Source organism: Terrapene carolina, unplaced genomic scaffold, assembly GCF_002925995.2.
Source record: "Terrapene carolina triunguis isolate 2854851 unplaced genomic scaffold, T_m_triunguis-2.0 Scaffold85, whole genome shotgun sequence".
Classification (NCBI taxonomy): Eukaryota; Metazoa; Chordata; order Testudines; family Emydidae; genus Terrapene; species Terrapene triunguis.
In genome coordinates, this window is record NW_020664436.1 from 46,185,271 (window position 1) to 46,213,157 (window position 27,887).

A 27,887-nucleotide genomic window follows, 5' to 3' on the forward strand; every position below is an offset into this window, starting at 1 on the left:
GCTCCGGCCGCCCTCCCCCCCGGCGCCCTCCCCCTGGCCGCCGGGGGAAGAGCGGAGCCCCCGCCGGGGCTCGCCACCCTCCCCCCGGGGCGGCCGGAGGCTTTTTTGCCTGGCGCGGCAAAAAAGCCAGAGCCGGCCCTGTTGATGGTCAGAGGTGGCATATTTCTCAGTTGCCGGAAGATGCTCAACTCCTGATCTGCCCCAGGCCCCTCCCCCACTCCACCCCTTTCCCCAAGCTCCCACCCCGCCTCTTCCCCCTCCTGCCCCACTTATTCCCCCCTCCCCAGAGCATGCCCCGCCCTTGCTTGTCCCTCCCTCTCCCCCCAGTGCCTCCTGCATGCCCCTGAACAGTTGATTGCGGCAGGTGGGAGGCACTCGGAGGAGAGGGAGGAGCTGATGGGGGGGGGGCTGCTGGTGGGTGCTGAGCACCCACTATTTTTTTGCTGGAGCACCGATGGAGTCGGTGCCTCTGTTGATGGGGTAGTCAAAATGGCACTGCCAAATTTCTTATAAAATTAACAACAACTACTGTTATTTATTTGTATTCTGGTAATGCCAAGAGACCCCAGTAAGGGATTGGGGCCCTGTAGTGCCAGTTTTGGGTGCACCAAGAATACACAATCAGGTCCCTACTCTTTTTCTATGATTAAAAAGAACAATGCAAAGAAATGTGGTTCACAAGCATAGATAACCAACAGCCTCCATCATTTCAAATCTTAGACTATGAATTCTGTAGGGCAAGGACTGTGGGGCAGGTTCATCAAGAGTGAAGAACCAAGGTTGACTTTTAGCCACCTTTGCACTCTTGCAATTCTGGATCTGGGTGGCTGGATTCTAATTTACACCCAGCTAGACATTCCAGCGGCAAGAGATTGTTGGGGTCTGAGGTTGCCCTGGCCATGCCCTCTGTGCTGAGGGACCCAGGAGAAGGGGTGTGTGGGCACTATTACTCTGGCTACTCCATGCAGGGATTCCCCTACTAAAGAGGAATCCTAAAGGGGCTGGATCTGCTAGATCTAAGGCTGCTTTGTACTGCTTAATTTGAACCCTGGGTTCTCCTATATATGTGTACAGTACCTAACACATTGATATAATAATAATATATATTTGAATGGAATAACTTTAAATGATCTGATTTGCATTGTTGTTAAACTAAGCTTTTCTTACAATTGAAAGAAACAATCCCCCCCTCAGTCATACCCCCCTCCCCCAAATTAGGACAAAAAGTTACTTCACAATTAAATGTTGTTAGAATATTGACATTCCGAACCTCACAATGTATGTTTCAAAATTAGTACATACAGGAGTAAATTTAACAGCTAATTTTACAAAACACATTGCAACACATACCTGCATGTAAGGTTAGTTTCAAGTCCTTGTTCCTTTTGTTGTTCTTACTATTAAAATTTATTCTTCTGGGAGAAAAGTAATCCACGTGCAGAGGGGCCCAAGCAAAGACCTATGTACCACTTAAATGGTTGGTTTGGTTTATGTAAGCAGCAGGATTTTATCTTGACTCTTTGCACTAGGGTGAATTTTATAACTATTTTTGTGCTAACCATGACAACATGCAGATTTTTGATCAGATCGTGTTCTAAAATTCATTATAATCTGATCATGTTTTAAAATCTTATTTGATTTATACTCTACACTTCCAGCTGCTAATGGTGTCATGCTGACCCTCCCTAGCAAACCAGCCAGCAGTGAAGAGTTGGTAAGTATAAGAAGTAATTATGCCACATAAAGTACCACCACTGAAGTCCTTGAATGCTTCAAACTTTTATTGCTATCCTCCCCAACAGCAGTGTAAAAATCTGGAAATAATTTGGTCCATCTGCAGTTGCCAGTTCATGATTTACAGCATGCATGTTGGAAACTGAATGCATGAAATAATCTGGACGCCTGATCAGAATTGATGTATCTTTCCTAGTTTGTCTTAACTTTGATTTCATGAGTCAGGATTTCTTAATATGAAATGACAATATAAGATGCATCACAGCTTACAGTGAGAATGCCTCACCTGCTGGCATTAAAGTAATTAGAACAAAATGGTAGTACACTAAGTTGCCCATGGCCATGCAGTCACACACAATGCTGTGGGGAAAAAGAACTAGGTGGCCTTCTTTATGGCAGCCAAAGTAACACCGAAGGCCCAAATTCAGGCCCTCTGACAGAAGCTGACTATACAGACGGCCTTTACATAGAACAGTACAGGCCAGGGCCTGAACAAAACTAAGCTGTACAAGCCCCTGCCAAATACGGTCATGGGCTATGACCAGAGGAGGGACGGGGGAGGGAGCAATGCGAAAGGCTTAGCAACATAATAACCGCTTGTTTATGAGAACATGATAACCGCTTGTTTATGAAACATAATAACCGCCTATATGAAGAATTGCTTCTAGTAAAGGTCAACTTCCCTTTAGTTCCAGCTAACTCATATATCTTCTTTGGGCGTCCCGAGATAAACCCCTATGCCCTTAACCGTAAACCCCCGGAAAAAACAATATGTACCTTGACGAAAACAACACCCCAACTGGTGCCAAGTACCACCCATGTCAGAAACCACCAAAAAAACCCCCCACCCAATAGGCACCCAATTCTCGTAAAATAATGAGGAAGCTGCCGGGAAAAAGGAGACAGACCCCAACTCTTATTACTCGCAAATGACGTATTATTTGTACTATGCTTGCAGTTTGACGGAATAAAAGCAGCCTGCGTGCTGTGCTAGGTGTGGTAGTTTTTGGACTGCTACCCCAACGCGTTGGTATGTATTGTAATAAACTGGCCTCAGGCTTGAGTCTGTGAACTAAAATCAATGCGTGGGTGACTTTTTCCACGACAATGCCAATTTACACCAGCCAATGCCCTGACCCTTGGTTTGTGACTAAGTATCGTATGGTAAGCATTGCTGCAACTCACTTCAAATCTTTAGGTCAGACAGTGGATTTATGGTTTACATAGAAAAAATAATATTTCTGAGAGTATATCAAACTATGGCATGTTAATGTGACTTCAATGGAGCAATGCTGATTTACACCAGCCATGGAGTTGGGCCAATATTATCAACACATTGGGAAGCAGTTTTTGTGCCTGCGGAAGGCCCAGAGCAATAGTTGTTTGCTATGGGGACCAGCAGTAGTGAGTTCCCACAAAGGGACCTCACATTCCCTGCCACTTTGAGATCCTGTTTGTAGGAAGGGACATCAATTTCTGGGTGTGCTCAAGCCTCTTTCACTCTGCCCCTGATAAATCTCTTCTGGCTACTCTGGTTTCTATGGCTACAATATTGGGGGAAAAGAGCTCGGATGCACACAGGCTACATGTGGGGTTGAAAGATCCCTGCCTCGTCAGTTCAACATACGGCTCTAGTGAAGCACCTCCAATATCCCCTCCACATTAGTCTGATAGCCCATAGGACCACTTGGTCTGGCACAAGCCCCTCATACATAAGGAAAAGGAGCCAGGATTTGACCTTCTGAATCCTTATTTAAACAGTGAATCACTGTTGCTGTAAAACAAAAGGGACTTCCTAAGCCATGCTCACAGCATTACAAAATTTAAGTTTTCCAGTGAAGCCAGCTGGTAAAGTGAGGACTGGAGACTTTTTTATGGAGCGCTCTCTGAAGAGTCCCTAGGCAATCATTATTACAGTCATAGGCTATTAATAATCATATTCCTTACTCTTTCCACATCTGTGGCCTAAATTGTGTTAAATCCAAGAGACCCAAGCTGTGCACCTGGCCTTTTCCAGTCTACTTCTGCATCTCAGAAATGGAGCCATGAAATGGGCATGCATTTTTTTTTACCTGAGTTGTCTGCCAATCGGAATCTGCCACAGCAGAGATGCCTCCTCCATTGTTTCTGCACATTCTCTTTCATAGCACAGTGGAATACAAATATAAATAAACCTGCGAGCAATGCAAACAAATGGATAAATCAAAATTTTATTTGTATAAAATCTTAATGTTGTAAACATTCTGAAAACCACTATGAACTGGTCCTCGTCATCAACCTGCATCACTGAGGTGTACAAGGTAACAGGTGCTTGAATCACCGAGTGCTTACCCATCCTCTAGAGTTTACACAACCATGACTTTCATTGACTTGAATGAGTATTTTGCCCTCATAAACATGACAAGATCAAGACCCCCAAAGCCAAGTATAGAGGGAGATTTTTCCTGTTTAACTCCTAGTGTTCCAGATCTACAGGGCCAATTTTTTAAATACTGGAGACTGGAAGTCTCTGCACCAATAAAGTGCACAAAAAAGATCATCACTATTTGCATAAATATTTACTGCAAATGAGTGTGAAAATGGGAAAAAAACATTTATAAATTACTATGGAGGTGGCCCAACTACCCATTTCTGCCTGGTTTGTGCATACACGTGCTGTAAATGTGCCCACATATGCAGATGCACACACTTGTAAGCAGAATTTTTTTTGCATGCAGATCTACAGCCTCCAATTTTCAGAATGCAGTCCTGTGTTGGTAAGAATCTTGTAATTTGGGTTAACAGTACAACTGTAATAGTTCCACAGAGATATTCCAGTGCTAATTTTGAAAGCAGAAATAGGAATTATAATATGATCCTGGCCTTTCACAGGTAGGCGTTAGTTGTGGAATCTTCCATCTCTCTCTGGTTTGGCATGTGCTTGCTTCATTCTCATTAACTGAGGCAGAGCCAAGGCTGAACCTGAGGGCAAAATTCTAATGCCAGATCCCTAAATGATTAGATCTGAAAAATGATTTAAGTGAGGTCTGTTGTGGGCCTAAACCCTTAATTGGTGTTCTTTGGAGATTCTTCCGTTTCCTAATCATGCTAAACTCCGTGTGCTCATGGCTACTGGGTTTTAGAGGGTGGAACAACAAGACAGTGCAGGGTTTGGAAAATATTGTTCTGAATCATAAAAAAAACAAAAACAAAAAAACGTTGCTAGCAAAGATCTCAGTATCTGGGCACTGGTGCACTTTGGCATGTACAATTGGGCATGGACCTGGGTCTTTACTCTAAAACATTGCCCAAACTGAGGTCAGTGGGGGCTGCAACCTGCTTGCTTTGCTATCTTGTGGTGATGGTTGAATAATGAAAAATGTTGTTTGTGAATTATTTGATAGTTGACAAAAAAAATTGTGAGAACTAAAATTCAGGAAGTACAAAACCAATTAAAATCCTAACTACTGAGCTTGTGAAGGCCTTACAAAGGGAGTGATGACATTTCTAATTGTCTTTCTTTATGTAAAACAGTAACTTTTGGATGCTGCATCTGATCAATTCCAAAATGTGAAGGAAAGATCAAGAGGCAAGGTGGGAGAGGGTATCCATTTACTGGACCAATTTCTGTTGGCGAGAGAGAGAATTACCTCACCCACCGTATCTCTCTAAGATCCTGGGACTCTCACAGCTATAGCTACACTGCCTACAAGGAAAGTTCTAGGCATCAGTTGGCAGAACCTTGTTTTTCCCTTTTCAGTTTTCTGATTTTCTGCAGTAAGTGTGTGTGTCTGTGTGTGTGTGTGTGTGCGCGCACACGTGTGTGGGGGATACAGAGAGCCTCTGAATTTGATTAGCACAGCCACAGTTGCAATCACCTTTGCAGTTGTCTATAGATCAAATAACTGGTTGATGGCACCCATTAACTCCTTCTAGAATAACAATTTCCCATCTCATCTCTGCCCCTCCTCACAACAAAGTTTGACATGTTTACTCCCTGCATGACTTATCACGCAGTGAGAGAAAAATAAACAACTGGGGGGGGGGGGGGTTGGGAGGAGAGGCTAGGGAGAAATAGGAGCATGCACACAGCCCCTGGCATGGGGAGGGAGAATGGGGAACTCTAATATGGGGGGAGGAATAGGGGGCACAAAGAACCCTGATATATGGGGGAGATTGGGGGGGCCCTGCTATGAGGGGAGGAGGAAATGGGGGCAAACACAGAGCTCCTGTCATGGAATTGGGGACCCTGGTATTAGGGAGGGGAGAAGGGCTGCACACAAACCCCAGCTGGAAAAGCCTGGGGAAGTTGCAAGGAGTCCCTGGAATGGAGGGGGATGGGAGCAGGGCCAGCTCCAGGCACCAGCTTAACAAGCAGGTGCTTGGGGCGGCCAAGGGAGAGGGGCGGCACCTGCAGCAATTCGGGGGCGGCAGGTCCCTCACTCCCACTAGGAGCGAAGGACCTGCCGCTGAACTGCCGCCGCCAATCGCGGCTTTTTTTATTTTTTTTTCCAATTGCCGCCACCGGGGGGGGGTGCGGGCTTTTTTTTTTTTGCTTGGGGCGGCAGAAATGCTGGAGCCAGCCCTGGATGGGAGGATGGCACACAGGGAGCTTGTGGGATGGAATGGAGGGATGCAAGGAATCACTAGTATGTAAATAAGATCCATGAAGTGTGCATCCCTCTAGTACATAAAGTATGTTACTGCATCAGAGCCCAAATGCAAATACAACACTTTATACGTGATTTGCCCCTTTCTATTACTTAAAGTATGTGCTTCACTTTAAGCACATGAGTAGCCCCACTGAAATCAACAGGATTTCTCACATACTGGAAGTTAAGCTTGGATTTAAGTGCATTGCTAAGTTGGGGCCTTAATGTATCCCTTTGATGGTACCCTAAAGCCCACAAGTTAATGGACGTCCCCTACTCCATCTGCAGGAAGTGCTTTTCAGTGTATTTTAATGGTTTGTCCTGTGCACTATAGATGACTCCAACAATGGGACTTACACCACAATCTAGTGCATCTTCTGATTAGGAAATATTTCCTGATATATATCCTAAATTTTCTATTGCTCAGTTTCACCTCATTACTCCTAGGTGCATGTCTCCAGCCTCAATGATTTTTGTTAATCTTCTCTGAATTTCCTCAGTTTATCAACTCTTTCTACTGTGGAGATACCCAGAAATATAAGTAATATTCTAGTTCTAGACAGGCTGGTGTTTTATACAGGATTATCATCTCCCATGTTGTAATGCCTCTGTACAGACAGTCTCAGAGTTAAAACACTGGCATTTTCTGCCACCATACTGCATTACAAGCACATGTTTAATTTGCTATCTGCTTTCATTACTTGGGTTTATTTTTTCCTCCCCGTTTCTTTTTTTTTCTTTTGACATTACTGCTTTTAAAGTATGCCTCTCCCACTGAAAAAGATTCCTCGGAGGTTTTGAACTAGGGCTCAGTTCTGCAGGCCCATTGCACAGAAAACCCTGCTGAAGGCAGCGTGACAGAGCACTTGCCGAATCAGACCCTTAACTTGCTTTTTTTCAATCTCATTTTATGTTCTTCCCTACGCTTCCAATCTCTCTAGACCCTGTGTATTACTCATTGATATATTACAGCAAATACTTCTTTATCCTTAATCAGAAGTAAATCATATCAGAATCTGGGGCGGAAAAATATTTATAACACCAAATATTTCCTTGGGAGGCAAAATATTTAAAACACCAGATTCAAACACCTTTTGGACATTTTGACTCACATTTTACCAATATTATTTTCTTCCCATGAAAGCTTAGTAAATCTCTTACAGCAGTAAATTTGTTTCATCTGTAGCAGCAGATAGAATGAAATCCACACAGAACAAATGTCAAGTGCTTTTCCATGAAGGAAAGATATTTTGCTGACCTTTGGAAAGATTTATTTTTATCTCTATATTTATTTGTTGGTGGGATGATATGCTCTCTATTAATGACATTCTTATTGATTTTTTTTGTGGGGCTGGGGATTCTCATGCTGGGTGGTGTATGCACAAATTTGCTTGAATTTAAATTATTTTAAATATCAGTGGAATGTTTCTATAATTTATGATGTACAATAACTTGATTACAATTTTCCACACCTGAAGGATAAATTATGCTGGAAAAATAACGCACCCAGACCTTCAATAAAGGAAAGAGACCTGAACAGAATGCTGTAATCATTGGTGTTTCTTTCAACTGTGAGCAATAGCAAAAGCAGGGCCGGTCAACTTGGAGAACTTTGCAAGCATTAATTAATTAAGCCTTACAACATCCATGTGAGGTAGGCCTTCTTGTTTTACAGATGGGGAGTGAGGCACAGATAGAATTAAGTGTCCCATGTTTACGCAGTGAATTAGTACCAAAGACAGATCCCAAGAAACCTGGTTCCAAATCCCCTGGTCAAATCACTAGAAGCACTCCCTTCCATAACATCAGCAGCTGAATCCTTGCTTGGTTTACTGAAATGGAATTAATCTTACCTTGCAATGAATTGAATATTGCGAAGAGGTACATGAAAGGGAGATGTAAGGGGCCCCATGCAAAAAAGGCAAAACCCCATGTCATGCCCAACAGGAAGGTCAGGCTGACCATGCTACGAAGATTCCTCAGGACCTCTTCCCGCAGGGTCCGATTGCTTCTTTTCCCATTCCTCCCGCAGATCTGCACCATCACCACCACGAACATGGCTATGTTCATAAGAAACATAATTCCAAAGTAACCAGCACAAGTCACATAAAAGACAACCTTATCCTTGATCCAGCAGCTGTTTTTAAGAACAAAACAAAAAACAAGTCATTCTTAGATACTAATAACTATGCTCCTCTTTAGTTATTTAAATCATTACATGTAAAACTAATCTACATTTGTCTCCACTGCTGTACAGATAAGATTTCTCCTGTGGAACAACCAAAACCTTTGACCATTTTATTTCTTTACGCAGGGTGAAGCTCCGGGACATCTGTGAGTAATTAAGGAACACACTGGTATCGTGCCTGGTACCTGAGGGATGTATCTACTGTATATAAAATTCATGTTTACCATACAGATGTAGCCTGTGGGAACCACACTCCTATCATGTAATGCTCTACCATACTCTGAAGTGGCTTCAGGATCAAGATAGAACATTGTGTATTGGTGTAACAAACTGGCAGCATACACATGCTCACAGCTCTTAGATGGTACTGAAACCGGGACCGCCAGCGTAAAAACTCAGCTCTCTACTACTTGAGCTTAAGAAAGTAGCATGCTGGGTGATCTTTGGGCCTAGCCACTAGACAATCATGATCATAGAATATCAGGGTTGGAAGGGACCTCAGGAGATCATCTAGTCCAACCCCCTGCTCAAAGCAGAACCAATCCCCAGACAGATTTTTTTGCCCCAGATCCCTAAATGGCCCCCACAAGGATTGAACGCACAACCCTAGGTTTAGCAGACCAATGCTCAAACCACTGAGCTATCCCTCCCCCCACTAGGCCAGGGATCAGTTGCGCCTATGTCGCTCATTCTTTTAGCTGCAAATGGCTGCCTGAGAGAACTGGAACGTTTAACATGAAGTTTTAATGAGAAGATATAATCACATTTTTTTTCAATGTGCTGTTTTATCATGCAAGACATTGATAATATGATAAGATACAGTCAGTGAGAAAATAAGTTTCTCTGACATTGTTTGGGATGTCTACATAAAAATGTGGAAGACAGAAGTACTAAGTGGCTTACATTGTGAAAAGGCCTTTCATTTACAAAGGAAACATGATTGTTAAGCAACGTCTTCCTCCCTTCCCCCCTAAACAATCTTTTGTTTCCATCAAAAAGTGAAAAATTTAAGACAAAACCAAACACAGTATTATTATTATGTTTTTAAGCTATGAGTTATTCACTTTCAGCAGCATAGGGATATTTTTTACATGGCTTTTGGTAACGTAGGATTTCTTCTGATTTTCTCATAGCTTTTAGAAGGCTTCAGAAGCAAACAATTTAGAACAGAGGTGGGCAAACTTTTTGGCCTGAGAGCAACATCTGGGTATGGAAATTGTATGGCAGGCCATGAATGCTCTCAAAATTGGGGGTTGGGGTGCGGGAAGGGGTGAGGGTTCCAGCTGAGGGTGCGGGCTCTAGGGTGGAGCCAGAAATGAGGAGTTTGGGGTGCGGGAGGGGGCTCCAGGCTGGGGTAGGGGTCGGGGTGCGGCTCCAGCTGGGGGTGTGGGCTCTGGGGCGGGGGATGAGGGGTTGGGGGTTTGGAGGGTGCTCTGGGCTGGGACTGAGGCGTTTGGAGTGTGGGAGGGGGATCAGGGCTGGGGCGGGGGCGCAGGAGGGGATCAGGCTCTGGTTGGGGCTTACCTCAAGCAGCTCCCGGAAGCAGCGGCATGTCCCTCCTCCGGCTCCTACGTGGAGGCGCGGCCAGGCAGCTCCCACTGGCCGCAGTTCCCAGCCAATGGGAGCTGTGGAGGTGGTGCTTGGGGCAGGGGCAGCGTGTGGAGCCCCCTGGCTGCCCCTGTGTAGGAGCCGGAGGGGGGACATGCCGCTGCTTCCAGGAGCCGCACAGAGTCACAGAATGCGCAGAGCGGGGCAAGCCCCTGACCCTGCTCCTTGGCTGAAGCACCAGAGCAGGGCAAGCCCCGGACCCTGCTCCCTGGTGGGAGCTCGAGGGCCGCATTAAAATGTCTGAAGGGCCAGATGTGGCCCCCCGTGCTGTAGTTTGCCCACCCCTGATTTAGAAGATAATGATTACACCCTCTTCTTGTTCTTTATCTACAAACTTTATGAGACAATTAATGAGTGCCAGTTTGGCCACTCCCAAATCCTTTGCAAAATGCAAACACAGAACTGTAATGGATTTTTTTAAAATTACTTACAAATCATCTCCTCCTTGCCCGTTAGCATCTCTGCCATATACAACTTTGCCATAGATACGACTTGCATTTGTATTTGTGCTTGCTAATACAATTGCTACCACTAGCGCAGGTAAACCTGTAATACAAGAGAAAGCTATTGTATTTTTGTTTTCAAAACCCAAAGCATCTGAAACTTCCAGACAACGCTGCATTACTGATGATCAAAAGAGCTGAAAATGTTTGCTTTAGCATAGAGTATCTTGAGGTAGCCATATAACGCTAGATCTGTCCATGACATACCGCAGCATGGAAGAACAGCATGAAATAAATGATTTCTCACAAATTATATAAATGTCAAATCTCCATCTAAGGATCTCAAAGTGCTTTACAAGCATTAACAAATTAAGGGATAAATATTATTATTACACATGGGGAAAGTAAAGTAAAAATGTTCAACCCTGGTTACTTAAAGTTAGGCTCCCAAATCCATATATAGGCATGTGAATTAAAGCAGTCTGATTTTTACAGGTGCTGAGCACTAACAAGTTCTATTGAAATCAGTGGGAGCTACAAGTGCACAATCCCTTTCAAAACTGGCCCTCTTTTATTTAGATGCGTAACATTAGACTCCGGGGTTTGAAAGTGTTGCTGGAAGCACGGGAAGGTTGAGACTCTAATGATCAGGTTGCAGTGATTTTTCAGAAGGGCCAAGCACCCAAATCAGGCCACTTATTTAGGTATCTAAATATGGATTTAGGTGCCTAATTGTAGGCACTCGTGTTTGAAAATGTTGGCTTAAATGACTTGCCTAAGGTCATATAAGAAGTTCATGGAGAGCTGGAGAACCCACCGTTCCTGGCTCCCAGGCCATCTATCCTTGTATAGAAAAAGAGCTTGTGTATATTTTATTCCTTCAGCTACAATGTAAAGCTGTGCAGTTTGTATTTTTACAAAACTCTATATCCTCTTACATCCTCTATCTACACCCCTACATAAACAGAAGTTCCATATACTTTTTTTCTATATAATATAAAGCAAATGTAGTGCTTGAGAAAGGTGCTGGACTGACAGCTATATTGAAGCCCTCTGTCCACAGAGATACAGCACAAGCAGCATCAGTGTAAGACTCTCATACTATGCTGTTTATGTGTCTTATCCCTGTGTTGGAGAAATTACTCCTAAGGGTCAGTTTCATTGACCATTCAATCCTTGTCCTCTCTGCTGAGACTGCCAGTAAGGGTGCCAGTCATGAGGGTTATTTTTACTATATGGAACTTGCCAACTAGGAACTGGACTGTGATCACCACTCTGTTCATGAGGCTAATGGTTTAGTGTTGCTCTGTATTATTTTGAACACAACAGATGCATTCAGGCAGCATGTCTGGCAGAAGCCAAAGGGCCCTGCTATAGAAAAAAATGAAAAGCCTTCTTTCATGAATCTTAGTTATTTTTCAGTAATACATTTTACTTGTGGTTGAGGCATTGGACAGAGGCTCGGTATATCTTGTTTTGATTCCTTTCGACATTTCGTTTAACAATTTACTGAAGTTTACTGAAACAAACAAAAGAGTACAAAACATAAAAAAAAACCTGGAAAAATTTCATTTCACTTTGGCTTAAACATTTTGTTCAACCTGACATTTTTTCCTCCTGCATTTTTCAGTTTTGCCCCTGAACCAAAAAAATAAATTATTAACTCGGCTCTAATGTTTATCGAGTGCCTAGCACAATGGGGTTATAACCTCACTTGGGGCCTCTTGGCACTGCTGTAAGGCATAATAATACATAATTTAAAAATATACACTATCTAAGAAATACATCTTCTCACACATACCCCAGCCAATAATGCAAAATTTCAGTATGTATCGCCGTATGTAGGTGTTGAACACTTTTACTAGAGCAATGTACATGTGGACTGCTTCCAGTCCCATCCACGTAAAGGTGGCCAGAAGGAAAAAGTGCAAAAGGGCTGCAACAGCTATGCAGAGGCCTTCTATGTTGAATGATGCAATCCAACCATCAAGCAGGAAGACCAGGTTGAGAAAGAGCAGGGCTGTGCTCAAGTTCATTAAGATTTTGGAGGGGTAATCTCTTCGTAACTTCCTAGAGAGACAAAAACAGAGGCATATGTTAAGTAGCCAAAATGTACTGAGGTATTTATAGCAGCTTTGGTTACCAATTTACAATTTACAGAGTTATCCCTGAGCCATTCTGCCATTTCCGTAGGATGTTTTCAGAATTGTTGTATAGATGGCATATCTTCATTTCACTTCCCTTCTCTACCGAAAGTCTCCAGCCTGAAAGGGCTGGATTTTTCCTGTTATATTTAGGAACTATGAGGCCTAAATAGGGAGTTTGAAAAAAAGACTGAGCAACATGTTGGTAGATTTTTAAAATATATAAAAAGACACCTTATGCCCCTCAAGAAGATTATTTGGGACCAAGACTCCGCTACTTTGCCCAGCCTGAGCAACACAAAGTGGCCAGACTAGGAAGAGAGAATCTGGGCTTGGGCCTCTTTGTAAGAAACATTCCATGTCTAACAGTGGAGCTCAGTGGTGTTCAGCCACTTTTTGTGAGACACATGGACATCCCAACCCAATCAAACAAAATATCCTGGCCTCTGGTTAGCTTGTTTATTTATTACAATCAAAATATTTGTTTTGAATTGTTTTTGACAGCACAAATACTTACTCAAAAGCAATATATGTCAAAAGAGTTGCAGCTGAAAATATGGCAGATATCCCACAACCAATGTAGGTGATAAAGGTGAGGACTTTGTTATTTTGTGGATCTATTTGTGAAGCAGTTCCCTGGAGGTCCTACATGAGAGAAGAGGAAGAGGCTTAAGTTGCAGCAAACTCCTTTTTTATGAGCATGACACTGTTTGTTGGTGCAAAGTCAAGCAAAAATTCAAGAACACTTAGGCAATATCTATATAATCCCAATGCTAGAGGTTGAGTTTACTGGATATTTAGTATATAGTTGTCACACATCTGACTTCCTTCCCACATCCCTTGAAAACATTGTGCCATAAGTATTGTTACAGTTGGGATCAGTAGAAAACATTGTGCCATAAGAGGAGGTTACTTACCTGCAACTGGAGGTTCTTCAAGATGTGTGGTCCCTAGCTGTATTCCATTGAGGGTTATGCATGTGCACCATGCGCCTGGAGTTGGAGAATTTGAAAAGTAGTGCCTGTTGGTCCACACATATGCCCTGGCTTGCCTAGTGCTCCTGTCCCAGGCGGTAAAGAGTGGGGCAGACCAACCGCATTTCTAGTTCCTTCTCCACCATGAATCCAGCAGATCCATAGGAGAGGAGAAGGAGGGTGGAATACAGCTAAGGACCACACATCCTCAAGTTACATGTAAGTAACCGCCTCTTCTTCTTTGAGTAATGGTCCCTATTGTATTCCACTGATGGTGATGAACAAGCAGTACCTATGGGGGAAGAGGGTGTGAGGATGAGGATGGAATAGTAGTATGAAGGACCGCCATACCAAAGGAGGAATCCACTAGCAAAGATCTGTAGAGAACTCCACATGGCCGCTCTACATATGTCAATGAGCGGCACATTCTGAAGGGAGACCGAGGTCAAAGCCTGAGCCCTTGTGGAGTGAGCTTGTACCCCTGTAGGGGGAGGTAGACCAGACTGCTGGTAGAAGAGTTTGATACATCCTCAAATCCATTTGGAGATTCTCTGGGTGGAGATGCCCTGTCCCTTGATTCTCTCTGCTATTGCAATAAATAGTCTACAGGACTTCCTGATTGGTTTAATTCTCTGCAGTACAGAGCTTGTCGAACATGGAGGGAATGGAGTCGACATTCCTCTGCAGATGCATGTCATTTCAGAAAGAAAACAGGTAAGCGAATGGCTTCATGTATGTGAAATTGAGAAACCACCTTTGGTAAGAACTTGGGGTGTAGTTGTAGGGAGACTTCATCTCTGTGGAAAACCGTGAAAGTTGGGTCCGAGATCATAGCACCAACTTAGCCAACTCTTCTCACGGAAGTGGTAGCAACAAGGAAGGCAACTTCCATGGAAAGGAGGGACATAGAGCATGATGCTAAAGGTTCAAAGGGAGTCTTCATTAGCATAGAGAGAACAAAATTCAGGTCCCATTGAGGAGCTATCGGTTGGTGAGAAGGTTCTGATGGCGGTTAGTGGGTGTGTGAAGATAGGGAAACCTTCCACTGGAGGGTGGAATGTGCTAATCGCCACCAGGTGTACTTTCAAAGAATTGAAGGCAATCAGTGCCGGCGATGTGGTCTTTCCTGGAATCTTGTGGGGTGCTGGTGCTGGTGGTACTGATGGATTGGTGCTCGGAACTGCTAGATCTCATTGCTTGTGGGTCTTTTTCTCATGTCTATGGGACTTAGCTTGTGCTCTGTCCCCATGACTCTTTGATTTGGAGAAAGACTTAGTCCCATGCTCATGGATGTGCTTCCTTACCTCCTGACTAGGCCCCGCCATGGGGTCCATGGGGGTGGTACCTCCGGCACCGGATTTAGACATGGTAGCTGGAGGTGCACTCCTCGCTGAGTAAGGCTGAGGTAGTGGGGGAGTTCTCTGGCCTGGGTCTGAGTACAGTCTCATGGCGAGCTCCATGATGTGCTGCTGGAGGTGAAGAGCCCGGCCTTCTCAGGTGTGGCTGGGGAAGGACTAGCAAATACTGTCCCTGGATGCAATGTGAGCTTCTCCCAGGCAGGAAAGGCAATGCTGTTGGCTGTCACTGATCAAGGAGTGTAGGCAGAAGGTGCAGCGTTTGAAGCCTAGACATAGGCTGGGCATAGTCTGGTACCCGCACATGGGGTAGGGGGTTGAAAATCCCCCAAAGTCTATCTAAACAAAGTACTAAAAGAATTGACTAATAAAAACTACAATAAAACTGGTAAAACTACTATAGTCTGGTAAACTACATACAACTATCCTTATTTGAAAGATTGTCAGAGACGAGGACACTGGAAATTCCAACCAGGACCATGCACTGGTGAGAAGGAACTGGAGATGCGGTCAGTCCACCCCGTCCTTTATCGCCTCGGACAGAAACATAAGGTGAGCCAGGCACATGAATGGACCAACAGACTCTACTTTTCAAATTTTCTGACTCCGGGTGCATGGTGGGCATGCGTAACCCTCAGTGGAATGCCATAGGAACCATTACTTGAAGTACTGCTACAGCTGGAATCAGCAGATACACGTAGGTAGGGTCCTACCAAATTCACAGTCCATTTTGATCAATTTCATAGCTGGAGGGTTTTAAAATTAGTCAATTTCACTTTTTAAGCTGTTTACATCTGAAATTTCAGTGTTGTAACCGTGGGGACCCAACCCAAAAGGTACTCGGAAGCGGGTCTGATCTCACCCCTCCCCCCCGAGCTTCCATGCAAGGGAAGGACAAGTCCTGCTCCTCCCCAGGGACTTGCAGCTAGGGGTCACCTGGCTGGGGCACTTCGAGGAGCAGGGGGAGATCGGACCCACCTACAGAAGTCTCCAGCTGCAGGAACCTCTGGTGCTGGGCTTCCCCTGAGAGTGAGAGTGGCCATGCAGGGGAAGGTCAAGTCCTGTCCCTCCCCAGCCCAGATGGGACTTGCAGCTAAGAGCTTCCTGGCTGGGGCACTTCCAGCAGCCAGCGGGAGATCAGATTTCATGGGGAAGGACTTATTTCACAGTCCGTGACATGTTTTTCACGGCTGTGAATTTGGTAGGGCCCTACACATAGGTCTCTGCTGTTCATTATACGTCATCACCCAGAATTCAAATGGCCTTTTGTAGAAAAATCAATCATTTGCAATTTTCTCATCCTCTCAACCCCTTTATGTTCAGAGGCCCATATGCACCTCTCTTTTACACTGAATGTGTTTAAATTGAATCTGCTGCAGGAAATATAACTGTAAATGTATTTATATTCAAATTGACACCATGCTGGAGACTAGATAAATCAAAGAAATTCTCATAACAATAGCTGTGTTTTGTATTAAATGTGTAAGCATCCATGGAACAAATATTTTACTTTCAAACCAACATTTCAACACAAAAATTGAAAATTAAATGTGAAAATTCTGGGGAATTTTCACCCTTCTTTTCTGGGTTGACAGAAAAATTCTTCCGTTGGCCTAGAGCTGTCTCCACAGGGGCTTAGGTTAGCATAACTGCATCGCTCAGGGGTTTGAATTTTTCAAACCGCTGACCGACGTAGTTAAACTGACTTAATTTTCAAGTGTAGACCAGGCCTGAGTATAAGAAACACTACAGCATCTCTGTGATGCAACTGTTAGCAAATGCTCACATTTAATGGAGACTATTCTTTGATAGGCCCTTCACAAAAATAGCTAGCAAATGGGGTTTTAAACTCTAAAAATATGCCATTCTTCACAAGGGAAATGCAAGACTTGCATGCAGTTGTCAATTCCTGTGTGTCTGTGTCAGACACTTGTAAGACTGTTTATTTAAATTCAGAGGACATCCTGTGAAAGTAACTAAATATCTGTGTGGAAATTCAAGCAGGATTATTAAAACAGAAAAAGCATGTAAAAAGTATGTAAAAATCTTCCATTGGAACACAGCCAAAATTCAGAAGACTTCCTTCTCACTTCTTAATGCAACAAAAACATTCAGACTAGGAGAAGGGACTCATTGAACATATCCAAAATAATGCTCATTTTTCCCTATAAGCATGAGAAGCTAGAATATAATTAGTCTGCAAAAGGACAAAAAGCCTTACGACATTTTTCCTATTTAAATTCAAGCAAGATGTGAACAAAGCAACTATATAATGAGGCTCAGCGAAGCCAAATTTTAAAATATATGGCTCCCTGGTGCTTTAAATCATCTGCAAGGAAAAGATTTTCCTGTTTCCCCTCATTTTATCTCTTGGTATTTCAAATATTTATAATTTTTCTTTTTAAAATATCCTAGTTAAACTGGTTAAATCAAAACACATGTACCTGCACGAGTAGCAAACATCGTCCCTGGAAGAATATTTCTGGAGCCAAGGAATGTTAATGTTAGAGAGAAAGCCGCAGTACAGTGCAATATTGAGTAAGGTTGCTAAGGATGTGGGAACCCAGAGAAGATGGGGGATTTTCAAAAACCATCAGACTTTCCGAAAAGACTGCATACATTTCATAGCTTTCCCCCCTTTTTGTATTTTTTCTTTTAGAAACATTTAGATTCACCCCACTGGTGCAAGGCTATATACATTTCTGGGGGCAACACCACCCTCACAGGAAGGTAAACCGTGTTTGCTATGAAGCCCTTCCCTGAGGATTCTGCAAAAGAGGCCGTAATAGAGGGTATTGTTCAAGGTGCCAGGGAGAAATGAGTGCTGAAACAGTGCATCCTCCAGTTATCCTGGCTATATCTTCTTCTCACCAGTGCCATCCAATTGGGAGGCTGTGCTGCAGGCCCCTGGAAGAGCAGAATTGGCAATTGCTTTGCACCACCACAAGTTCCCTAAGAATGGACTTTCTTCCAGTAGTGGCGTTGCATCCTGGAATATACTGATTTGAGATTAGTACAGCACAAGGCTGAATCAAGCCCATTTACCGAACACAACAAGTAAAGATTTTTTTCCTAACTACATCGATTAGTTTATATCTTTTGACATTAAAAATATAAATATAAATCTCTTCAAATCTGCAACCTGTTGAGTCGCAGGATGGGATTTTGTTGTTGTGCTCTTTGGCCTTGACTTTTCCTCTTCAGTGGCATTTCTACCTGATTGCAGGACATATATTTTCCCCTTTCTTTCTCTCTTCCTAATACTAAGGTCCGCTCTCTTTTCTCTCTCTTTGTATCTATCTTTCTACATCAGAGTTTTATTTCTCTCTCTCACCCTCTCTCTAATCCTAGAGTATTTTCTCTTATTTTATCTGCCCTCACAGCCCTACATCTTTCTCTTTTTCAGTTTCCAGCTCTCCACCCTAACCCTCTCTGTCTCTATATAACACTGGCTTCCATCACAGTCTGTAAATTCCCCTCTCTTCTGCAATCTTCTCAGCCTCTCTGCAGACAGAGCCATTAATTCTCAGCGTCAGGTTCTCCTTCCCTTGAGCCATCCCGGAAACCCCCTGCCACAGAGGTAGGGACTATTTTCTGGCTGGTTGTTGCACATTGCTTTTCTCCCCCACCCAATTTCCTTTGTATAAATCTGTCTTCTGGAGTCTCATCAAAGGCACTCTGGTCTCGCATGACCCTAAACACTACAAATAATTTTTGTTGGCTTGGGCTCTTAAGAAGAATTATAGCAGTGACGGTTACTTAGGACGTCAGCTGACTAACTCGACCCTCGGACCACCTTTTACTGGAGATGAATAAATTTATACATAAAGTCAAATGATGGTTGTCATTTTAAGTATTTCTTGGAGTGCCTCTCTGCTGATATCAGAGGTTCAGCAGCAATGAGATGGCAGTTGGGTGGCAATGACCACAAGGCTTCCCTTTGCCTAGTGTTTAATGTATTATGGCTCTGGGGACTCTAGTGTCTTCAGGATCTTATCAATAACATATTTGCTTCAAAAATCATTTTTTTTCCTGCTTCAGCATTGGCAGGGTCTCTGTTTGGAATCTGGTTTACTTCCACTGGATAATGGCCTTCTTTTGGACCCACGTCTGACCACTACCACTCTAGCTCAGAGTTATATTGGAGCCCACAGTATATTATTACCCGTTATTTGTGTTGTGATAGCACCCCTGGGACTCAGCCAGGAACAAGACTCCTTGTGCTACGTTCTTTTCAGGATTAGCTGTGGGGGAATTTTTATTTTAGGGAAGGTTCCTGTGTAAGACTGCAGCTCTGCATCCATGCCTCTGCAGCTCTCCTGCCCCCCAACAAAATCATTATATTGTGATTTCACATAATCAGCAAACAATGAAGGTTCACTTACCATGAGCACCCCAAAGTGTGTGAGGTGATTGCATAAGCAAACTGTCTCATTCTCGTTTGATTCTGCTTGTGCAATGCAGCCTGTGATGTTCCAGCCACCATTACCATCTACAGAAATCAAGCAATACAGACACTTACAACTGCAAACGAAACCTCTGCACAATTTCTTTGGCAGCCTTCTAGAGTCCCTACATGAAATCTAGTATACTTTCAAGTAGAAAAACTCCACTGAATACATCAAATCCAGTAATATGATATTTATCAATGCAGAATGAAGTATCTGATTTCCTAGAGTTTTTGCCAATGAAATACTTTTACAGGGGGGTAGATTAAGCAGATAGTTTGCAGTGGCTAGAAGAGAATCTAAGCAATCACCTGGGATAGACTCCTCCTCCGCCCCCTCCCCCCGGTTCCTTCATATTCCATATCCAGCTTACGTCCTTGTCCAGTTTTCTCGCCACTATTTGTAACTTTCCCCATTCTCCTGAGCTCTTCTGTCTGCATTTCACTCTTCATCCCCCACCCCCCATGTCAAACAGGAAACCTTCCCCTTGTAAGACCTTTCTCAAACACACCTTTTTACCTGTTTCCCACCCCTGGTTTCCTATCATTCTATTTCTGTCTCAAGGTAGGGAGAGCTGTGCTCAGTAGTGGAGAGGTGAAAACGGATATAAGAAGCTGGCTGCAGCAGGAGGACCTTCCAGGTAAAGGGCTTATCTTTTACAAGGGATAACAAGCCAGAGGATGGGACATGAAAGCATTAAATAACACATTTTAATTGGCCAGCAGCAATCAGCTGAGCTTCCAGCAGTCAGAGTAAAAGCATAGTAAAGGCAAAGCAGGTTTCCTGTAGTGGTGAAGCTAACTGTTCACAGGATCTGGTCTCAGTCCTCCACATATTTTCCCTGGAGATGGTTCTAGCATCATTTTACTTACTGTACATTTCCAAATATCAAAAGCCTGAGCAGATCCTATAAGGTAGGTCAATTTTGTAATATAATGACTCAATAGTATGACATATTCTATTTCTGAAGCTGGTCTATGGAATACTTAGTTAATGAGATCCAGGCTCAAGCTGTTTTGGAGCACTCTAAAACTTGTATTCTTACAGACTCCTGTTCCATGAACCTATCCAAGCTGGCTCTTTAGAGGAGGAGGAGCTGGAGGAAGAGGCAGCAGCAGGATACAAAAGCTACTAAAGTGTCCCAACAGTCAAAGGAAGCATTAATTTTTGTCATTGCATTAGCAGATTTTTTTCACTCTTCAGTAAGGTAGTATGTCTTCTAAGGGCCTCTGTGCTCAACTCTGAACACACTCCAGTTTTGTAGATGCCCTGAGCTGGTGACATACAGGCCATTGTCACTGGTGAAGTGGATGTTCAGCCTCTTTTCATATTGTTATTGTAATTTGCTCCCTTTCATGCCTTGTAACCAAGAGGAGCTTGTGGCTCATGATTAGTGATACAAGCTCACAGCTAGCTAGCTCCCAGAGTTTTAAAATGAAGATATACACAATCTTTTCCGGACCAATCTTGAGAAAGGATCATTAAAAGGCTGCCCATGCTCCTGACTAGTTACTATTTGATTTGTGCAAGTGGGAAAAAAAAGTCAAAAGCTGATTGTTTTGAGATACAGACACTTTTGGAAGCCTTCGTATCCAATGTTGAAGCCCGTGGATATACAGTCCAGGCACAAAGCTTATTCGAATTGGGTGCAAAATTCTATTTGTGGATTTCCACTACTGGCTGTCACAAGCAAAAAGTTTTAGCCAGCAAAGCAATAGCATCCCATAGCTTCACCAGTTTCTATTTACTATTTTGTACTGATAAGGAAGAAAGAGGGAAAAAACCTACATAACTGCATCTTTGTATTCAACTAAAATGGATTCTGTGTGCCATAAACACTGTTTACCCCGGTGTCAAGTGTGTGATTGATTTAAAAACCAAGACATCTTTATTTCTCACATAAAATAATTGGCAATATTTTTAAACTTACTGTTTTTGTTCATATCCCAGAAGACGCAGGTAGGATTAAGATCCTCCTAAACACATATATACAAATGAACATTTTTATCTATTAAAATATAAATTTGATTAAAATGTACAAACATATCAGGAGTTCCATTACTTAGGTTTTCACACAAAAACTGAAAAGAAATATTATTGTTATTTGGACTGTGGTAGTGTCTACAAATCAGGGTCCCAAAAATATAGACTGTCTATATTAAAAAGACAGTCCTGCCCTAAATCCGGCCCTGATCCTATAAAGATTTATACACGTGCTTAACTTTACACACTGTAAGTAATCTCATTGAAGTCAAGCATAGGTATGAAGTCTTTGCAAGGTCAGGGCCTAAGTAGAAGTTCTTCTGCTTGTTTGCTTCCTTTGGGGTCTCCCAAGGGACTCTCCAGGTAATTGACATCCAATGATGGGTAAAAATCGAAGGGAATAATTTACTGAATCCACTTAGAGGCCATCTAGTCTGACCTGGAGTGGATTTCATAACAAGCAGCTAGTCTAAGCTAACTGAAATATGAAATATTATTTCCTCTTTCCCTTCCCCGAGGTCAATGGTCCCGATTCTCCTCACCTAAAGAGTTTGATACTAGTGTGACTCCATTGCCTCCAGTGGAGTTTCTCTTGGTTTACAGCAGCATAACTGAGAGCCGAATGAGACCCATATGGGGATTTTTTTTTTAAACTGATCAATAAAACATGACAAAAGACTGATTCTTCTGGGCTCTCCTTTCCCTTCAGTAATATTGGTCACTTTGTAATGGTCTTTTGTTTCTTTGCACAAAACGAAGAAATAACAAAATTCCTTGAGGTACAATTAATAAAATGCTCCATGTCTGGTCAAAGAATCCACATCAACCTGAAGTTCCCTTGAACAATAAATATTGACACAAATTATGAGTCCATCTGATTAAGTATCAAGTATTATCAGCATGGAAACTGCATCAGGACAGGTTGAATTACCTACATTTTAGATCATTATTAAACACTGGATTGTTTGTGTGTTTGTTAACAAATGTGATTTTTTCTTCTCTACTGGAATCTTTCCCCAAACCCAACAAAACCAATGATAATCTTTCTACCACTCATTCTACCACTGCCAGATACAATTTGAAATGTTTTACCTCTGGTTACACCAGTTTTTTCTTACCTGGAATAGGGTATGTTTAATTGTAATTTTGACAGCATCCTGAAGGTCCCGGATGGTAACATTTCCAATACTGCATGCCACTACAAAACTGGTTAAATTGGCATTCATTTCTGCATCCTTTGAAGGATTAAAAAATGCAATAAATATTATCAGAGCACTAAATACACTAGCCAGAGAAGATGATTTTATTTTTGCAGTGTGCCAGAATAAACAAACTGTCAGCACTTTTATACTTAAGACCACCCATTATAAGAACATCCTGTTTATAAGATCAAATTACAGCTTTTCCTTTGCTATTTCCGTTATTATCATAAACATACACAAGCACATAATTAAGGGCAGATTGTAAGGCAATTTCCATAAAAATTTCTCTCTTAAATCACTTTGTTTGATGCCAGCCACCGTTATAGCTCAAACAATGCTAACCGATAACAAGTTGTGATATAATTAGATCATTTCCCTAACCAAGAATGAACTGGAGCTTTTTTATTATATTGACAAAACAGCCTCTGGGAGAGTGAGGGGATCCTTTTTTTGGCATTACATATAATATTAACATGATCTATTCACTCCCTGCAGAATTATACACGACCTGACAGCAAGTGGCCATGAAGCGACATAAGATGTGAAAAAAAAGTTCTAAGTGACACAATATAGTAAGAGACAATATTTCCAACACAATCCTATTTGGTGGTAATTTCAATAGGAGATTGACTTTATTACTGACACAGTGCTGTTCCTAACCTGCTCTGAAAAGGCATAGAGAGATGAGCCACATTTTTACAAATCTATTTATGTTCACACAACAAAAGGTGACAAGTCTGCCTCTTAGCTTTTAGTACCTGATCTGAAGCTTGTGGAATGACTCCCACTGATTTCAGTGGGCTTTGGATCAGCCACTTAGTAAAAAAATTGGAGGCTAGACTTCAAAAGGCCATTTGATGTCTTGTTCCCACACTTCGTTAAGCAGGGATAAGAGACATTTGTAAATTAAAATAAAATACAAGTAATATTTCTTCTTATGATATTAGTTTGGACTGAATTAAGGTTGGGGAAAAGCTTTTAGGCAGGAGAATATAAGAGGTATAAAAATTAAGGGATTATGTGGCTGGAACTATTACAGGGGTCTGAGAGGAAATGTGGAGTATTTATATAGATATTCAATGCAATTCATGTAGACTGTACCATTTTAAAATACTATCTTCATAGGCTCAAAATAGAGTCTTTTAAAATCAAGTTTTCATATAAACCTTAACAAGCAAGATAATTATAGAGGACTGTAATGTAATAGCAACAAATACATATTAGCATTCTCTCAAATAGAGAAATGGCATAGCCAACACCAGTGGAGATTTTTTAAAAATTTTGAACTGTGCATTCATTACATATTTTTTACACTAACAGAAGAAACGGCTCCATGCACCAAACAATAAATTTTTGTTGATTGAGATGTTCTGCAGATTATTTTATATTGTAGTTTATTTGAATAGGAAGTGATCGTTATTTAATTGTCTTCATAATCAGAATCCAATATAAACTAGCTCAAATGATCAAGCAGCACTGAGTGCTCTTTGGAAGCCTCTTCATGAAAAGGCATTTAACTATCTTTCGATAGCACAAGGACTGATGTTGTTTGTTTAAAAGTGCTTTGAGATCTAGAGATGAAAAGCACTATACAAGAACGAGGTGGTCTTATTAATATAGTATCAGTATAATATTAGTACTCCAAGGAAAGATGGGAATGTTAGTCTGGATTAGGATGACATTTTGAAATGAGAATTTTCCCTTCTTTGTGCATCCATCTAGCCACCTGCAGAAAGAGACCTTCCTCTTCCTCTTCTAGTATTCCTCCTTACAGAATGGCAAATAACTCTCCACACGTGATTTATCTAGGGAATTTAGTCTCTTGTGTTTAGGACTGTGTGAGCACATCGTGATTTCCTCAAACATTTTTATGGCTCAAAAATATTTAACATAAGTTTTTGACTATTTAAAAAAAAATTCTGGATGGCTTGTCAAGAGTTCTCAGTGAGTATTCACTATTCACTGTTTGTGCTGCAAAGACTCCCACATCGGTGAAGAGGTCAGAGCTCCTTACAGGATTGAAACCTTGGCTACTTGTGATTGGTCACCAGTTACTGTTTCTGTTTCATGGTCTGATGAATGCATAAATGCTCACATGTGCAAATGGAAAATATGTTTTTTGCACATGCTCACTTTCTCAAACGTCTGACCCAGCACACCTAGGCTGACTAAATGAATTGTTTAAAAAAGTAAACTATTCCTGAAAAAACTGCTTTCAGTATTCATGCAGCTCTAAGTTTTTATTGTCTTCCTATCAAATATATCTTTCTTACTGCCAAACACATTCTAGTACCACTCAGGAACACACACGAGGAAGTCAGACAGATCAATTATATACTAATCTGGCGTCAGGAGTGTCATTTGTCTTTTGAGAGTGTATCATTAATTGTAAGTCACAATCATTATGGTTGAACTTTGCCCCTTAATATAAAATATGAAGAAACCATGATTAGTCATGATGGAGCTTCTGAAGACCAAGCTTAGTGCTATTTATTAAGATAGAATGTTTTATCATTATATGGATTTTGTGTCATTATGACAAAACCTACTGTTGTATGCTTCTGTTTTCTTGACTCACAGCTGCAGATACTGCAGGGTGTATTTCAGAAGGCAACTATGGGTCACTGTGGGTATTTTGCTAGCCTAGATTATCTCAAGTATCTCAATACAGTGCCAATAAAAATGATAATATACACACAACACAATACCAGAGTCCTGTGGATGCACAAGAGCCAAAGGTCATTTGAAATACTAATGGGAAAATGAACTCAAGCCAAAAACACTGTTCATTATGAGAACTATGTTTTCTTCTGAATGAATACAATATCTGTTGAATGTAGAGTGATTTTTTCACTTGTGAAGATCTTCCTAACTCTGATAATCACACGATCAGACTTAATGAAGAAAAAAATACCTAGGTCCCCTCAGTTCTGCGATCTCAAAATCACTAACCTTATTGAGTAACCATTTCCTCTCAGAAAACCTGTATATAAAGTGTAAACACACTGTATGTGGATGGAGAAGGCGTATCTGTGATGGTCAACAGAAAATTAACATGCTCTCGTATCGGTGGAATTAACCCCTGTGCAAAGGACCAGCACAAAGGTATCAGTGGGATTTAACTGGTAGATTGGCCTTGTGCTGATCTTCTGCACAGGGGTAAATTTCACCCTGGGTGATCACTTAAAAAAAAAAAGGAAGAGAAATAATTTTAGCAGAAATAATTTTAGGCTCGATTCCAAGCTGGTGTAAAACAGCGTGGCTCAACTGAGCACAGTGGAGCTATGCCAATCCATCCAAGTGGTCACTTGGATATCAATTCCTTCTAGACTATTATGAGCAGAAGCTTGTGTGATACAGAAGGAAACTTTCCTTAGAATTTTAGTAAGATCTCTGACATAATGTATAACCTAAATACTGTGGTAATCTAGTCATTATTAATATGCAATACTTATTCACAATGCTTACCTCTACTACTACCATATCATTTCTATAACTCATGAGATATTGCAAAGTGATTATACTTTGGCAGGCTCACTTGCTTCAGTCCAGATGAAATTGGTTCAAGCATATTTGTACTTGCCTGGAAAAGTCCATTTTTGTTGAAGAATGTAAACTGAGCCCTAGATACAGCTTCAAACTCATCTTGACTTAAATTCTTCAGTAAACTTGAAGGCAGAACAACAGAAGCCAGGGCATTTCCCTGATTCTTGTCAAAATCTAACTGTTTTATAAAAAGAGGAAAGAGCAGGTCAGACCAAAAATGAAATCAACCAAGGTCCACTGAATCTGCGCACACTCCCCGCAATATTGTCAAATGTGATTTGAACATAAGACTACAATAACCATTAGCATAAATATAGCATGGAGCTAGATGAGGATTGATACAGTCCAAAATAATGTTCTGGTATGTTTTTACATCTTCCTTGTGGGAGTCCAGGCTTGAGACATATTATTATTTGTATTACTGTAGCACCTAGGAGCCCAATCATGGACCAGGGCTCCGATGTGTGAGGTGCTGTACAAACAAGAGAACAAAAAGACAGTTTCTGTGTCCAAATAGCTTCAAGAAGTAGACAAAGCTAATCTCCAGATGCTGTATTGATCCCTTGGGGCCCAGAGCAGTGAGGGTAATCTACAGCACCCTTCATACTGCTCTCACTTTTGCCCAGGAGAACAACCAAGCAGTAAGGGAGCACACTGACCAACTCTGCCTTCGCCTTTATGAGGAATGTTTTGTACTCCTTGGCTGTTGTTGCAGAGCTGGGCCATTGTTTCAGGGACACAACACTGCTTCAGTTTACACTTAATTCATGTTTTGAGTGTGTCTTCACTAGAAAATGTCCCACTTTCTAGCAGCAGTGTGGCTGCGCTGGTGCTAGAGGCAATGTGAGCACATTGGGTAGGGCTCAGGCATTTTTACTATTGAATCATGAAAATTAATGCTGGCTGCTATCCACATTAGCACTTACAGGGCTACAAGCACCAGTGCATCTACCCCTTTGCTGGGAAAAAGGGCACAGGATTTCCAGTGTAAACAAAGCCTTAGAATATTTTCTTCACAACCATAAGAGCTAGAAATATTTTTCTTTATAAGAAAGCAAGCTTTGACCTGGAGCACAAGTCTGTATTAAGGGGTTGATTCTGTGGCAAACTCTACTGAATCACAGAATAGATGGGCCCTGGCTATATTTAACTTGTCTTAAGAGAAATGTTTAGCCATTTTATGTTAATAAACAAAATTGAAATAAAAGAGTGTTAATGGACTTTTTTCCCCAGTTTTTTTGTTAAGATTGTCTCGTGGTGACTTTTTGATATACATGTAAATTGCTGGAAGGTGGATTTTTAGTTGACCATATTTAAATGTGTCATTTCCCCATGAGACCAACAAATGTTTCCACTTAGCAGCTTCTACATAACTCATATTCAAAACTGGTGAGTTAACGACATGTTTCCTTCTGGAATTCTGTTTAAACTGACTAACGCATAGTAACAATAGTGCTAGATTAATGTCGTTGTTTGTCATTTAGAAAAGATTTAATTCTCCCCCTTTTGAATTCTGTAATATCTTATCAGCATGTCCAGTTTCCGTGTGAAACAATCTGGGGAAGAAAAAAACAAGATTTTTTTTTTATTACATTTAGGGTCACCAACTAGATATGGCAAAAATGAGAAAC

At 41.8% G+C, this 27,887-nt stretch overlaps 1 protein-coding gene across 3 annotated transcripts in view; it reads right to left on the reverse strand.

The window, feature by feature from the left end:
* Positions 1-3,316: 3,316 nt before the first annotated feature.
* ADGRG6 (adhesion G protein-coupled receptor G6) overlaps positions 3,317-27,887 on the reverse strand; it is a 140,930-nt gene continuing 116,359 nt past the window's right edge. For 2 of the 3 annotated variants that reach the window (XM_029911082.1, XM_024220098.2), the window contains 9 exons: positions 26,294-26,434; positions 22,627-22,743; positions 21,456-21,501; positions 19,463-19,569; positions 13,266-13,393; positions 12,406-12,674; positions 10,593-10,707; positions 8,219-8,502; positions 3,318-3,908 (listed from right to left, as the gene is read on the reverse strand). In XM_029911082.1, coding sequence (XP_029766942.1) covers positions 3,766-3,908; positions 8,219-8,502; positions 10,593-10,707; positions 12,406-12,674; positions 13,266-13,393; positions 19,463-19,569; positions 21,456-21,501; positions 22,627-22,743; positions 26,294-26,434 — 1,350 coding nt within the window. In that variant the 3' untranslated portion in view covers positions 3,318-3,765. Of the gene's footprint in view, positions 3,909-8,218; positions 8,503-10,592; positions 10,708-12,405; positions 12,675-13,265; positions 13,394-19,462; positions 19,570-21,455; positions 21,502-22,626; positions 22,744-26,293; positions 26,435-27,887 lie in introns of all 3 variants that reach the window. The other variant, XM_024220103.2, reaches the window with a different exon arrangement.